Here is a 16,650-nt window from a genome sequence, read left to right on the forward strand (position 1 = left end):
ATATTCCCTCTTCCTTTTTTTTGAAAAATTGCGGTAAATAATATTACATTTCAAAGTATTTACATCTTCCACCCAATGGTGATGATGAGCCAATTGATGAGATCATTTACATACTTCCCTCTTCCTTACCCCCCATTCTTGCAATCAATGTTCACAAAAGCCTTTTTTGGTAGCAAATACAAAAACTTTTATAAACTCATAATTTTGGATGGATCTTTTAAATCAAATTACATATATTTGCCAATTTTTATAACTAATTTTGTGAAGTTGAAGGTTTCAAACCTTCTTTAGGTGTTAAAGACTCTTTCAAAAAATTTACATTTCATTTTACATTAAACCTTGGTCTATTGTGAACGCTACTTTTAAGTATTTGCGACGCGTGTTGGATCTTGCAATTCCCCATTCACTATATGCAATAAAACAGATATGTGCATGGGTTGTCACTTATGATTTTGTTATGTTCAAGTATGAACAAAGACCAATAGCCAGGAAGAAGTATTTCAGAAAAAAAAAATCACACTTTGTGAGGACTTGTATTGAGATATATAGACAGGCTGACAAGGAAGTCTCATCCTTCCACTACCTTCTCTCTCACAAAAGTAGACTATTAGACCAGGTGAGAGAAAAAGGGTTCAAGCTCTACATGTGCTCCCCAGAGGGTCTGATGAGATGCATGTGATTTGAGATTGTCCCTAAGCACAGCAGGCATGATAGTATAGTCCCTTGTTGAGAAGAAAACATCACTCCCATCTTTACTTTTCCAGCATGAGTGGTATTTCACAGCACATTCACTTTCGCTCAGATATGTGCTCTTACTCATTTCTTGGTTCAAGAATCTGTCAAGGATGCATGGAGACAAAGGTGCTGTTGTAGTATTGTCCTTACGAAGGGATCCCTTGAAGTCTGATTTGCTATAAACTGCTTGCTTGCATGAGGAAAGATTAAAACCTCTTCTTGGCATGTGGTCCAGCCCACTCTTAGTTTTTCTGGCTTGGTCCTCATGGCTAGACAGTCCTGGGTTGCGAACAATGACTAGCAGTGGTTTTGGGTCATCTCCTTTGGGTGGAGAAGTAGGCTGGAAAACTCACTTGAGTTTAGTCATGTCCAAAAGCCTGGTTTTTTGTTTTGTGACTAGATCTGTAAACACCCCATACAACGTAGTATGCTCACAACTATAATATTCACTTATTCTTTAGGCTTACCCATTCCAGAAATATAAGGAACAAGTACTTGAAGCTGAATAGGATAATCACCTAGAAAATTACAGCCATGGGCACAATAGAAATGGGGACAAGTCAAGTGTCGATTGCTGTAATTTTCAAAGTAATTGTCATATTCAGCTTCAAGTATTTGTTCTTTCTGTTTTCGCAATTGGTTAAGCCTCAAAATTAAGCAAATATATTATATTATGAGCATACAACGTAGTATCGGGAGTTTACAAGATCCAAACCTCTACTTTCTACATGTTCTTTCAGATTTTAGTTGAATTTAGGAATATAGGAGTCTTTTAATTACATGTTAAGTTGACTTGGATAGACAGATTGCATACCACTCCAATGTGCCAATCCTTGAAATCTAGATTGTTGAACTCATTCTGGTTCATTTCCTGATCCAAGGTGTCAGGGATGGAAAATTTTCTGGTAAGGAACATATCTCATGTATCAAGACCAAAAGCTCCAAAATTTGATTTAAACTTACAATGCTGTATATAGGGGGAAGCATCTGATGGTCCGGTGAGTGTAAGGTTGGAATAACAGTGAAAAAGGGCGTAACTTCTCTCGATCTGAATGTCCACCTATATTAAAGCATAACAGCATCTAAGTACTTCAGTACTTACAATCATGAAGAAAAAGTACTTCAGTATTTACAATCATGAAGAAAAAAAGGCTTGCAAACAACATTTATTTTGGTTGGCCTACCCAATGTAAAAGAAAATTCCTATCTCTGCCCATTCTCGTATTAGTAGCCTGATCCAATACTCATTGGCAGCTCCATCTGCTCTTGTGTGCATCTGATATAACAGCACAATGAATGAGTATAGATATGTCTATGTTGCTGCATCAGCTATAGTTTGATTAGTGCTCTTGTGTTCTAATATAACAGCCCAATCAATGTATAGGTATGTCTATGTTGCTGCATCAGCTATAGTTCAATTACTTATCATAGAACAGGTGGTGAAAGCAACAATTAAGGTATACATGTAATTTGACAGGAGCAGAATGTATCATTCGCTTCATTATGAAGGCTTATACACACCAGAATTTCCGCAACAACTATCATCAACATGGCCCCTTGAAATTTCCTGCAGTGCCCAGAAGATTGGAAATCAAGAGTTATCTTAACTGCATTAGTTTTTTGTATGAAGATGCATACTGATTGCATGCTCTTTATTTGTTGAAAGACTTCAAATGTTATAAGCAAGGGATTAGCCAATTTACTTAAACATGCTATATTTGGTATGAACAGCAGTTTGCATTAGTTGAACGCCCTCATCCTGTATATGCTGCAACTGCTCCCTTAAAACGTTCAGGTTTTTGGATACGTGTAAAAAGATGACATAAAGCAGAACAAAGTAGATAACGACCACTAGAACCTGTACACAAGCACACAATAATGTTAGTATCTATATAATACAAAAGAGCAGGTAGTATCAAACCAGAGTTGCAATCAATCATAGTCTTATATAGCTCCCTACCGACACGCACTGCCCTCGCCTCCGCCATCGTACCCCTGTTGAACTGCACCCCCACTGACTGCCCATCGCCCCCCCCCCCCCCCCCCCCCCCCCGGGTCCCTCTCGTCTGCCTCCTCGCCATTGCGCTGCCCCCCCCTTCTCGTCATCAAGCTACGCCTCCCCCTCCTTGCCATCACACTGCACCCCTCCCTCCTCGCCATCACGCTGCCCCCCGTTTCATGTCCACTTGGCATATATTTTTTGCGGGCCGTAGACACCGGCAAGAGGGGAAGAAAAACGACCGACCCATTCATCTACCGCCACATTCAGCAAGCTATCATTGAGGTACACATTGTCTTTTTAAAGTTGCTTTCATTATTCATGAATCATAATTAGAATTTTCAAGTCATCCCGAAGCTTTTATAATTTGTGCCATGTATGATGTGCTTGTAGGTGGGCCCGTTGAATGTGGTGCAAGTTGTGACCGACAATGCATCCAATTGTCAGCGCATGGGCCGTTTGCTTGAGGCCGAGTTTCCTTCGATCGTGTGGACTCCATGTGCAAGTCATTGTTTGGACTTGCTCATGGAGGACATCGGGAAGCTAAAATGGGTGAAGAGGGTGGTGCACAAGGCTACATCTGTTGTCACCTTCTTCACGGTGAAGGTGAAGGTGCTTGCGATGTATTGTGAGCATAGCAAACTTGAGTTGAAGAAGCCTTCTTCAACTCGGTTTGCTTATATGTGGTTAATGTTGGAGTGGCTTTATGAGGTGCGGTCCACCCATGACTGATTGTGAGGGTCCACCATTGGCCTTCTCGTTCACTTCTTCAGAGCGGCATTGAAGGTACGGGCTTGCACGATGATCACAGATTCTCAACGTGCACACATCCTAGAGATAGCAGAGAGGAGATGGGCAAGAATGCATAGGCCTATCCATGGTTTTGCAGCATTGGTGTATCCGGCCTACAAGTCACCGGCGATCATGGATGATAGAGAGCTCCGGTCAGATCAGCTTGCATATTTGACTCGTGTGGTCCCCATATATGACCACAACACAATCCTAGAGGAGCTTGGATGCTATGCACATCAGAGAGGACATGTGGCATTTTCTTCTCCCACTTGTTGGAGAAGGGAGTCACTTGTAAAGCCTCTATTTTGGTGGCAAATTTTTGGATATGTGCTAGAGACTCTTCAGCCCTTGGCCATGAGAGTCCTTGCGCAGGATTACTCTTCGGGTGCATGTGAGAGAAACTAGAAGAGTGCCTATTCTCTCATTCACACGAAGATTCGCAATCATCTTAGCACATGACAGTTAGAGCAGCTAGTCTATTGCCGCACTAACTTGCACATGATAAAGACCATGATGAGTATGGGTAGTCCAAAGCAAGTAAACACCTAACTATAAAATGATAAGTCAAGTTTAATTTTTAAATTTGTTCGTTTCAACTTGTTACTTTATAGTATTATACTCAACAATTTAGTATTTATAATCTATTATATTATGTGCATTGTGTATGTGAATGTTGATACATTCAAGTTGACGGGCGACACTCTTGCGAGTGTACATCAGGAGGTCGATGAGGAGGAGGAGCAGATCTTTGCAGAGCTCTATAGAGAGCTCATAGCAGCAGATACCCGTGACACTCGTAGTCAGCGTGCTCGTGGGCGAGGAGTTCGAGTTGCCAGCAGGGGCATGGTCATTCGACACCCTTCGAGATCGACGAGGGGTGGTTCAGGTGGTTTGCAGACATATATGAGGCGGGGCTCTTGTAGCTCTCGTCCAGTCCCTGATGATGACATTCCTCCCTTGTCTACAGTTAGACCGTCATTGCCTAGGGAGCCATCATTTGATGATGATGGTAACCTTATCAGTGAGGATGAGTATGAGAGTGCCTCATCTTTCGATGACGAGGAGTCATCTTCAAACTCTCTTGATAAGCACTCAAATGATGATGATGATGATGATGCTGATGATAGTGATGCCTCATGAGTCATCCTAGCCTCTAGGCCTCAGCTCTCTCGAGTCTCACCTTTTTGTATCTACTTAGTACTATCACTGATGATTGTATCCAATTTCACTCATTGATGATTATATGATGTATCCAATACACTGTACCGTTGCCCGCATGTTTACTGCTCGCATGTGACAATGAGGGCTTTTTACCTCATGTATTCAGCATATTTTGCAATGCACTGCTAGTTTCACTTTAAACATGTATTCTATTATTTATAGTTTTTTTTTAAATGAAGTTTTTTTTTTTCGTACTAATATCGTACCGTATCTTATAAAATCTTAAGGTACCATTTAGTACCGTATTTTATCGTACCATACCGTATCGTACCTTTTGTACCTGACAACTATGGTATCAAGTAGCGGTGTTGGCACATCAGGTAGTGCTAGTACTATACCGATAATTCAAACACTGAGGATTTATCCACCAACCTTCAATGAAGGCAAGTTAGATGGTACAAACTACACTTTGTGGAAGTTTAAAATTACAACTATCATTGATATTTATGAGCTTCTTAAAACGGTACTGGAGACTCGCCCAAAACCACAATCCATCCCTGACCCATCAAATTCGAGTGTCATGATTCCTCAAAATGCAAATCTTCTATGAGCTTAGAAATGAAGAAATGCAGATGCATTGTGTGCCTTACAAGCTATTCTAACAGTGTTCTAACCTTGATTTAGCATTTAACCAAGGCATCAAAGGCTTGGAACGTACTGAGGAGTTAATAATGCAAGAGCAATGGGATTAAACATCAATTGATGATGCCTCATATACCTCAACAGAATGGCATTCTTAAATACCGAAATTGTGCCATTCTGAAAATAGCAAGGTGCATACTTCAAGGGCAAGGGATTGCCTAACCAATTTTGGGCAAAAGTTGCTAATACTACGATCTACATTCTCAATCGGAGTTAGACAAATAACTCTTAAGGGAAAAACTCCTCGTAAGGCCTATTATGGTAAGAAACCATCTGTCTCACATTTTAGAATCTTTGGATATAAATGTTATGCACGTGTTCCAAAGGATAAGAGAAACAAGTTAAATCCAAAAAGCACAAAATGTATCTTCTTGGGTTATAGTGATGAGAAAAAGGTTTACGAATTGTATGACCAAGAGGCAAAGAAAATCGTAGCAAGCCATGATGTGGTATTTAAGGAGTAGCCACATACAGTGAAGGAGAAAAATATAAGTTTTGCCACTTTATTATCCGGCGAAGAAGTTGTCCACTATGAACCTATCCCAAGAGCTATCCCTAGGGCCTATCCTCAAGGAGGAGGAAGCATTATCTTTGGATAATAAGGAAAAAATGCACCAACTGCAATCATGCCATTGGAAAAGCCATTGCCACAATGGGTGAAGCAACTCTGTGATCGCACTAATCCTATGCCTACCATAATTGAGGAAAACGTAGATGGGCCAAGGAGGTCTCTAAGAATAGAGTACTAAAAAATGCTTCTACTCACATAGCCAATATAGCCTTAATGGCTAAGATTTTGAGAAAAGTAAAAAAGCCAGCTGACTTGAAAGAAGCACTTACCGATCCAGCATGGAGAGTAGCTGTGCAAGTTAAGTATAATAGCATAATGAAGAATGATTCTTGAGAGCTAGTGGATTAGCCAGAAAAGAGAAAGATTTTTTACACCAAGTGGGTCTGGAAGGTAAAGTAGAAGGCTGATGGTAGCTTAGAAATATACAAAGCTAGATTAGTTGCACAAGGATTTTCACAAGTTGAAGGATTTGTTTTTCAAGAATCATTTACTCCAACTGCTAGAATGATCACTATTCGCATAGTCCTTGAAATGACAGCTCACAAGAAGTGGCTAGTTTACTAAATGGATGTTAAATCAGTATTCTTAAATGTAGAGCTCAAGGAGGAGGTGTACGTGGATCAACCACTGGGGTTTGAGCCTCCCCCATTCTGAGAAGAAAGTTTGTAAGCTAAAGAAGGCATTGTATATATTGAGCCTCTTGAAGCTCTAATCTCTCAATATCCACTTACTTTTAAGCTTTTCCACTTGTTGATGGAAGATCATTAATCAATTAATTTTCTGAATTGTTGATCAATTAAGCTTTTCCACTTGTTGATGGGAAATTATTGATCAATTAATTCTTTGAATTGATCAATAGATCAGAGATTAATACTCTTCTCATTGATCAGAGCCTATTTCATTGAATTTCAACATTCATTTCAGTCTTATTTCATCATGGGTATCATTTACAATGTCTTGATACATAACCCAGATTTGGTTGTATGATTTTCTTTGCTCAAGACTAAAATATTGTAAAGACTAAGTACTAACAATCAATGAGTCACTAAATTGCATTGATAAGACCCTCAACCAACACTTATTTCTTCATTCCAATCTTTTATCGATCAATCATGCATGTCATTGAAGGTTGAAAGAAATTTTCAGTTATGCATTTCATCCTTAATTGATTAATTAAAATGCTATTGCCATGTTGATATTCCAGCCGAGGAAAAAGGTGAACACCGGGAGAGATAGTGGGATAATAGAGAGGTGACCCTCCCCCACTATTAAAGATTCCGAAGGGGTGCAACCAACCGACTCGGGGGAAACTTCACCCACCTCCCCGTGATTCGGAGCCCGTATAGGGAGGCCATCATGCCATTATATCCCTCATCATAGGTACCATGAGTGGAGTTATTGAAGACATAAAGATCTCAACTCGATAGCGTTGTTTTGGACTCCATTGATCAGCCACAGGGATTGTATAGGTTGTTACAAGTTTGCTACAGGAGAAATTTCAACCATTATACTCCCTAGAGTAGAGATTAGGTGCATTCATTGGAAATAGGGCATTTGGGCCTTTATTTTGCTGAATTTTCAGTCACTTACAAGTGTTACAGGTCATTCCAGATTGATTACAGGTCTTGCACAGGGTATTACACTCAAACAGTGAATTGAATCCACTCTTGGAAGGCTTTTTACTTGGTTACAAGTGGTACATAGTAGTTCAAAGAATTTTCAGGATCTCTACAGGGTATTGTAGGTTGTATTCAGCAGGTCATACACAGGGTACCATAGGGTTGGAAGACCTTATCTTTTACTTAGGAGAATGACTTAGGAGAGGTGGATACACTAAAACAGTGTTTTTACAGAGTGCAGGACTGTTCTGAACAGCAGTAAAAGAATGTTCTCAGAATATTCTGTTTTGATTCTGAATTTGAGTACTAAAAGCTCATCTTGAAAAGCTATTTGTGTGCTTCAATTTCCATCAAAAAGTTATTGATTCCGATATCAGGTTCAAAAGTTATGGCCATTTTTGTAACAGGGGGTCTACAAGGATTGCACTGTACTAGTGAGCAGAAATGGCTGGAAACAAGGGAAAGAACAAGCCTAATGATGATGTTCAGCAACAAATTAGAGAAGCACATAAGGCAATACCTAAGGCATGTCAGGATGAGAAAGATTCACAAGAATATGGCACTTATAGTACTCTTAATGTCACTCTTTGTAACCATGAGACTAGTCATTTCATCAAATGCATGGAATTGGTTTCTAAATTGGATTACGTGGTTGAACAGTTGGTTCAATCAAGCATGCAGACCAAGGAAGTCATGTAGCATATGGCTCAATCCACCAAGGATTCTTTGGAGAATTTTGCTTCTTCTACGAGGGATTCTTTGGACAAACTTAGCACTCAGATTTCTATGCTTGTGGCAGCACAAATGGCACACAAAGAGAGTAGAGATTAACAGTCCTTTCAGCCATCAAATAATAATCCTCAATCAAGTATTATTGGAAAGAAAGGGATATCACAGAGCACTTATGAGATTGGGGAGACTTCTTTTAGAGTTGATGAGTCTACTTTGAGTATTCATGGATCTGTAAGATCCCCGCACTCCGCGTAAGAAACCCCTCCTCTCTATAATTTTTAATTAATGCAAAAAAATTTATTACCCTGCCCCCCCCCCCCCCCCCCATGTCGTCGCTGACAGGAAGAGGGAGTGGCGTGATGACGTCGATGGGGAGGAAGAGGACGACGAGGAAGTAATCGATGATGACGAGGGGGGAGGCCACGTGGCCTACCCCCCCCCCCTCCCCCCCTTGGTGTATCAAGGCCCGCGGCCACTTGGAGGGCTAAGGAGCCCCTGCCGCCATGCAGACGGCGACATGTGGTGATCACCGCCACCACCACTCCACCGTCTCCCCACGTTTCCCCCCCCCCCCCCCCCCCCCCCGCCCCCCCCCATGGAATCAAAGGAGGCCGGAATAAATGGCACACTGAACACACACACACACACACACACACACAGAGTGAGTGAGTGAGTGAGAGTGGGAGAGAGAGAGAGAGAGGGAGAGAGAGGGAGAGGGAGAAGGTGAAGGAATATTCCAAGGTCCTTTTCCCCTCCTAAGAGGATGGCCGCACGCACCTATCTTTTCCCCTTTCCCGCGAGATTATTCTCCGCCCCACAGCTTAACTTTCTCCCCAATTGGCCCCACTATTTGAGAAGGAGATTGCTGAAAATCCTGTGGAAATTGCGCATAGAAGAAAGGGACATTCATGAATGGCCCCCAAGAAAATAATGTCGAATGCAGGCGGGAATCCCATAATCTGCAACGAAGCCTCAGGCGAGGGCATCACTGCCAATCCAACTACAATGCCGGTCATAAGTAATGTATTTTCAAATTGATAGATTCTTACTTTTGATTCTTGCATGAGATATGTTAGGCTCTGTACTATGCTGCACGAGAATAGGTCATTAAAAGGATTGGGTTTCATCTCATTCAAAAGATGGAGTTTGCAAAGCGCATGTATTAAGAGAAGTAAATTGCATTTAGTTGCTATGCGACAAATTCGTACATAGCATAAATATCATATAAGATTCCAAGGTATTGTCGACTTCCCTTTTCTCATAAATAATAGATATGTTTTTCACCTCACTGAGAGTATGTTGTAGTTTGCACGCCTGATGGATTGCATGGCAAACAACCTAGTCTAAAAGAAAATCATTTTCTTGAAACTCTAGACCTTGGTCCAAGCTCTTGACGATAACATGGACTGATAACTCATATTTAATAGATTGGGATCTTGAAGATGTGCGTAGTTAGCACAAACAACGATCATAAGGGTTAAAACTAAGATGCTTTGAGATCCGTCCAATAGCTACTATGTTTATCACTCCTATTCGGGGTTGGGCTAGATACAAACAACAACTCCAGGCCTCAAAAGCAAGTGGAGAGCTCAAGGATTAGGAAACCCCGAGACAAAGTAAAGACCGATACTTCTGTACTTGTTGAAAAGAAGGTTGGGTTATCGACAAATGTAAGTGACCTATGGAACTTATGTCTTGTACAATGTTTGAAACCTTAACATATGCCTTAGCCGAAAGAAGGGAGTGTTAAGTAAATTTTACATAGAATCACTCTTTGATCCCAAGGGGGAGAGAGAATATGCAATGGAAATGCTATCGCGTCTATTCTTGCATTGTTTGGAAATACAATCGGTTTTGTTGTTTGATCAAGCAACGTCCTAAATGCTTCCACATTTAATTGCTTGTTGGTTTATTGTTTGGATGATTATTCCAAGTACTTGTTATTGATGGTAAATTCATGGCAGGGGTCTGTAATGACAAATTGCCATGAGGATAAAGGAATGTTTTCTTGGAAAATGATATTAGGGCTGATTGCCTTGATTGTGCTTGATTCTTAACTAGATTAATTAACGAAAGGATATTTTGCATAAGTGAATCATCTCCAAGGTCACACCGCACTTCAACCCGAGAGGGCACTGCTCAATTTATGGGCTGAAGGTCGAGTGGTGAAAATGCCAACCACGGAAATTGTGTCTCACTCCTAGGCCACTTGTGGGTCACGTAGAGCTCTGGACACCCCTTTTCTAGTATGGAATGGAGTTGAAGATTGTCGTGAGCCCAACTTCTGTGGCATTGGAAGATTCTATTCTAGATAAATGATGGAATTTGTGGTGCCATGTGATTTGGACCAATTACTTCTGCAAGGCAGAAGGAATATATAATTTCTCTTGTATGGGCAGGAGATAAAGATTATCTTGAAGATAAGTTAAGGAACTTGTTTGTCAAAGGATTTCTTGCTCTGTATTCGTGTGTATGTTATAAATTATGCAAACGAACTCTGTTTCCTAAAAGGCTTAATTAAGGAAGCTTATTTTAAATGTCATACGTAAATGTGATAGGACCTAATTAAATAATTAAGGAATGCCTATTAAGGGAAGTGGGTGGGCGGAATCCCCCGACGGGTATGTTCTACAGCAGGGTGGTCCCAAAAAACTAGGAGACTTCTCACAAGGTTTTACCGATGTCCGACCTTTAGAAATTGTTAGGCTAGAACCTCGGTTCATGTTGTTTTAGGGGACCGAAATGGGACTATGCCCTACGGGTAGGGAGGTTAAGTGGCACATCTCTCTCGTTTCCCATTCTCTTTGAACCAAGTGCGGCATGGATCTGCTTCAGCTTGGGTATCTTTGCGTAAAGTAGGATGTCCAGGGCTCGACGCTAGAATGCTATCAAGAGACCTTGACTACTAGGGACCCAAGTTTCAAGTCGATCCTAGTAGGTTCGGCTACAAGCGTTTCATTGCGAGGCAGACTTGAGAAACCCTAGACGACAAAACCTATAACATTCCATGGGAGTGCCAGGTGGCATCGCTTAGATTCGTCTCTCGATGGACTGCTAAAAGCGTGCCTAGACAACCGATAGGCGGGTACGTTACAGGATCAAATCCTCCTCAAACCACTAGAAATCAGCCAACTATTCATCCAAGCAAGTTTCAAACCAACTATCATAGGAGTGCCTTTAATCTTTCAAATCCCAATGGTAGTTACATGGACATGCAGTCCCAAGTAACTAATGGACAGCAAGGCTTTGTGAAGAGGGAACTCTGTGATAAGATTGTGTTAATCAAATATAGTGGTTATTCATCATTACTGACTAATTTGGAGGAGTGAACTTCCAAGTTGGAGTCCTATGAATATTCTCCCTAGGTCGGATGACCAAAAGATTCCCTTTGCTACTCTTCACTTGAGGGCTTTGCTCATACATAGTAGAGGTATATAAAGCGGAAAAATCAGCAAGCTGATGATTGGGAGGAATTTAAAGCTAAGATGGCTCAATGCTTGTATCTCCCATTGAGAAAGAAAATTTGGCAAGATGGTATCAGTTGGACCAAAGAAGCCTATCAATTAGAGAGTATACAAATCAATTTTTGAATCTTACCATATATGTAGAGAGTGTGAGAGATGATGCAAAGTTACATAAGTATATCTATGGTCTGTGAAGCCTAATTTGCCAGCTGATGTTATGGCCCAAAAACCCGCCACACTATTCTATACTATTAAGTTAGCTGAGAGATATGGTTGTAAGTATAAGAGGGACATTGCTATTACTAAACAGGGCAACTTCATTTAGCAGTCCCAAAGTCCCTACATACCCTTTTTCTCAAGACAGCAAAGTGCTTCAAAGTTAGCAATTAGCCATAGAGTGGAGCCTGGGCAAGGTAACAATAGACCCCAAAATAATTCAGCAAATAATGTCAAGTTTATACCTATGGGTCATTTCAAGGAAATAAAAGAAAAGGGTCTATGCTTCAAATGTGGTGAAAAGTATACGGTTGATCGTGCATCAAAGTGCACTTTCAAGAATGCCAAGGCTAAGAATTATAACATGATAGTACTTGAGGATGGGGATGATGAGGTTGTTGATGAACCAACAGTGAGTGCCCAAGCTGAATTTGAAGAGCATGATGGGAATCCCAATCCCGATCTGTCTTATAAGGTTGCGGATGGATTTCCATTTGACTTTGGTGGACATATTCCTTTTGACCCTAGTGGGACAAATTTACCTCTTGCTATCACTATCCTTTGTTCTATTTCCATGGATGCTTGGATAGGTTCAAAGAGCCCTAATACACTTCATATAAAGGGTACCTTTCATGGAAAGGATGTGTTTATCTTGATAGACAGTGGCAATACACAGTTTTGTGAATAAGTCAATTGTGGACAAGTTACACTACACCGATTTACAGCAAACCCATAGGAGTACAAGTAACTGATAGAGAAGAGGGAATCGGCACTCAAATGTGCCTACAGGTTCCCATTCAGTTAGCTAAAAATTATGAAGTACACGTAAACCTAATTACTTTGGAAATGGGACCCATTGATATTGTACTTGGTTGTGATTGACTGATGACTTTAAGGAAGATTACTATGGATTTCTTGCAGTTATACATAGAGTTTGCCATAAATGGACAGCCTATGCATCTATAGGGAATCCCAAGTAAATTTGATTTTCAACTTATCACCATTAAAAAACTCAACGAGGAATATAAGAACCACTCACAAATTTTTGTATTGCACTTGAATAACGAGGTAGAAGATTAGTCCGAGGTTTCAGCAGTGCATCTTGCTTTAAAAGCTCTACTTAAGAAGTACAAGGACTTGTTAGAAGTACCTACTTCATTACCTCCTAAGAGAGCAATGGATCACCCTATTGATTTAGAGCCTCATTCAAAGCCAGTTAATAGACCACTCTACATGTTGTCAAAATGCGAGCGTGAAGAAGAAGCCAAGCAAATCAAGAAGCTTTTACAAATGGGATTTATTGAACCTAGTTCTTCACCTTATGCATCTCCGGTCTTGTTAGTGAAGAAGAAAGATGGATCCTTCAGGATGTGTATTGACTACACGGATCTAAACAAGATCGTACTGAAGAACAAGTATCCGACACCTAGAGTTGATGATTTGCTTGATGAGCTCGAGGGAGCTAGGTTCTTTACCAAGGTTGATTTCAAGTTTGGATATCATCACATCCGTATGCAAGAGGATAATGAAGTTAAGATTGCCTTTAGAACTCATCGTGCTATACCATTTCTTAGTGACGCCATTTGGGCTTACTAATGCTCCAGCTACCTTCCAGATTCTGATGAATAAAATTTTGCATCCTTTTCTCTTTCAGTTTGTCCTAGTTTTCTTTGATGACATATTGATTTACAACAAGACTTTACAGGACCATTTATCACATATGAGGAAAGTTTTTGATGTGCTGAGACATCAAAAACTCTTTGCTAAGGAGAAGAAGTGTTTTCATGCAAACTAAAGTGGAGTACTTGGATCATATTGTCAGTGAACTAGGGATGCAGGAGGCTGACCCTAAGAAGGTACAGTGTGTCAGAGATTAGCCAACACCTACCACCATTGCTTTCCTTCCAGGGTTTCTTGGTCTATCATCATTCTATTATAGATTCATTAAGCATTATGCAGTTGTAGCAGCTCCTTTGACTAACGGGTTGAAGAAAGAAGTTTTCTTTTGGGATGCACTTGCAAATAGTAGCTTCAACCAATTAAAGAAATTACTACCTTCTGCTCCTATTCTAGTATGCCCGGATTTCTCTAGAGAGTTTACCACACATTGTGATGCCAATGGCCATAGCATAGGGGCTGTTTGCTACATGAGCATAGCGTTATTGCCTTTGAAAGATGTAAGCTTATAGATAAAGAGATAGCTATGAATGTCTATGAGCAAGAGATATTGGGTATTCTGCATGCGATAAAGTAATTGCACCATTATTTGTACGGCAACCGGTTTAGAGTTCAAAGTGATCACAAGGTACTAAAGTATTTCCTTACTCAATAAAATCTTATCCCTAAGCAACGTAGATGGATAGTTACCTTGTAAAACTACGATTTTGACATCACTCATACAAGGATAAAGACAATGTGGTGGCTGATTCTCCCTCTAGAATGTGGACATATCAAATTTTAGCTATGACTAAGTTACATGGTGACTAGATTGATGAGTTACAGGAAGCCTAACTTTTGGATGATGAGCTCAGTCATGTACTTCAAAAATTATAGCAAGGTATTATGGAGAAAAACTCCAATTATCAGCTTAAAAATGGCCTCATTTGGCTTAATGGCAAGATTATTATTCCCTCTACTTCTTCTTTCAAGCTAAAAATTATTGAGGAGTTACATTATTCGCCCACAACTGGACACTTTGGATTATTCGAGACCTATGATAAAATCAGTAGGAGCTTTCACTGGAAAGGATTATGAAAAGATGTTGATAACTATGTCATGAAATGTATGCCCTGTCAGCAAAACAAGAATAGTAGCCATAAGCCAAGTGGTTTGTTGCAGCCATTGCCCATTCTAGAAGGCAAATGAACACATATTACCATGGATTTCATTACTAGTTTATCTATTACCAAAAAGGGTTGAAATAGCATTTATGTGGTAGTGGGCAAACTCACTAAGACAACCCATTTCATTCCTACCAAGACTCAGTTCACTGCTTCACAAGTAACTAGTCAGTTTATAAAGCACATCTTTAGATTACATGGATTACCACATGTGATTGTGCATGATAGAGATACCAAGTTCACGAGTAACTTCTAGCAGGAGATATTCAGCTCCATGGAAACTAAATTGGCTTCTTCTACAGCCTATCATCCGTAGACCAATGGTCAGATAGAATGAGTTAATAAGTGGTTGGAAACTTACCTTCGCCATTTATGTCATAATGTATAGTATGTGTGGGATTTATGGTTACATTTGACTGAGTTTGCCTATAATAACTCCACTCATGCTAGCATTGGAGTTTTATCCTTTGAGACTATGTATGGCTACAAGGTATCCTTAACCACAATTATTTTCAGTGAAAAGATTAACCCTCATGAAAAGAAGGAATTGGAAAGAATACACGCCCTTCTTCAACAATGTAAGATAAATCTTAAAAAAGCTCAAGATCAGATGAAGGTGTATGCTAATGAGAACAAGCGACCTTTGGAGTTCCAAAAAGGAGAGTTAGTTATCTTGAAAGTAACCCAAGTCTCGATATTCTACTCTAAGAGATGGCTCTAGCAACAAACTTGCTCACAGGTTCTATGGGTCCAACGAGATTTTAAAGCATATTGGATACTTGGCATATCGATTGGAACTTCCCTCTTCCACTAAGATTCATAATGTATTCCATGTTAGTCAGCTCAAACCCTTTTATAATACCCAGGTGGAAATAGTTGATGAGCTATCTCCTATGGATGAATGACTTATTCAGTACATTCCTGAGGAGGCCATAGGTCAGCATGAATAGAAGCTTCACTCTCGCTCCATCATTGAGTATTTGATTAAGTGGAAGGGTTTACCACTTGAGGAAGCTTCTTGGAGGCCAAATTCCATTTCAAATGAGTTTTCCTATCTACGAGATGCATTGGTGGCTAAGACATAGTCACATGGAAGCCAGTTACACTCTAAATAGAGTCTGGACAGCAGTCTGTTTTGGAACAAATTTTATTCTGCCTAATTTTCAGAATTCATCCACCTATATAGGGTCAAAGTACTCTTTAATATCTACGTTTTGATATGTGGCACACCCTATCTGGATACTTCTATCAAAAGTTACAGCAGTTTTATTCAGCATGCCCTGTTTTATACAACAAGCTGTCTACTCTTTTCAGAGGCTATTTCTCGAAGGTTGAAAGGCTTCCATTCCTTTTGAAGACATCCAAATTATGTTTATGGCAAAGGCTTTCCTTTAGTCTTCATTTCAGAAAATAACTCTTCGTTATTTGATTTCCATCATATCTTTTGTATAGCTGAAATCAGAGTAGTACTTTGTTTCATCCATCCTTCAAAATTTAGGATGGATAGATACATATATACGCATATATAAATTTGATATATAGAATATATATTAGTGAATAAAAGATAAGAATTTTAAATCACTCACTGCAAATTGTGGTACTGCAGCCTTATATCCAGTAAGTGTTAAATATAAGAGCGAAGCAAGTCCTGCGATACTGCGGCGCTCTGAAATTGATAGCTGCTCATACATTATACAATATCCATGTGAAATCAAAAGGAATGCAATGAAGCAAGCTGTCTCGAAGAAGATTCTGGTCACAAACACCCCAAAAGCCACCCAAAAGGAACAGGCGCTCAAATTAAGGCATGAATACCTGA

The 16,650-nt window shown here is 40.1% G+C and overlaps 1 protein-coding gene across 3 annotated transcripts in view; it reads right to left on the minus strand.

The window, feature by feature from the left end:
* Positions 1-405: 405 nt before the first annotated feature.
* LOC148036030 (uncharacterized) overlaps positions 406-16,650 on the minus strand; it is a 52,361-nt gene continuing 36,116 nt past the window's right edge. The window contains exons 4-10 of one of the 3 annotated variants that reach the window (XM_087678036.1): positions 16,418-16,646; positions 2,439-2,593; positions 2,257-2,302; positions 1,920-2,011; positions 1,699-1,795; positions 1,550-1,606; positions 406-1,075 (exon numbers count right to left, since the gene is read on the minus strand). In XM_087678036.1, coding sequence (XP_087534162.1) covers positions 608-1,075; positions 1,550-1,606; positions 1,699-1,795; positions 1,920-2,011; positions 2,257-2,302; positions 2,439-2,593; positions 16,418-16,646 — 1,144 coding nt within the window. In that variant the 3' untranslated portion in view covers positions 406-607. Of the gene's footprint in view, positions 1,076-1,515; positions 1,607-1,698; positions 1,796-1,919; positions 2,012-2,256; positions 2,303-2,438; positions 2,594-16,417; positions 16,647-16,650 lie in introns of all 3 variants that reach the window. The other 2 variants (XM_087678037.1, XM_087678038.1) reach the window with 2 other exon arrangements.

Source organism: Lygodium microphyllum, chromosome 5 (assembly GCF_053477565.2).
Source record: "Lygodium microphyllum isolate KBCC chromosome 5, Lygodium_microphyllum_v1.1.10, whole genome shotgun sequence".
In the NCBI taxonomy this organism is placed as follows: domain Eukaryota; kingdom Viridiplantae; phylum Streptophyta; class Polypodiopsida; order Schizaeales; family Lygodiaceae; genus Lygodium; species Lygodium microphyllum.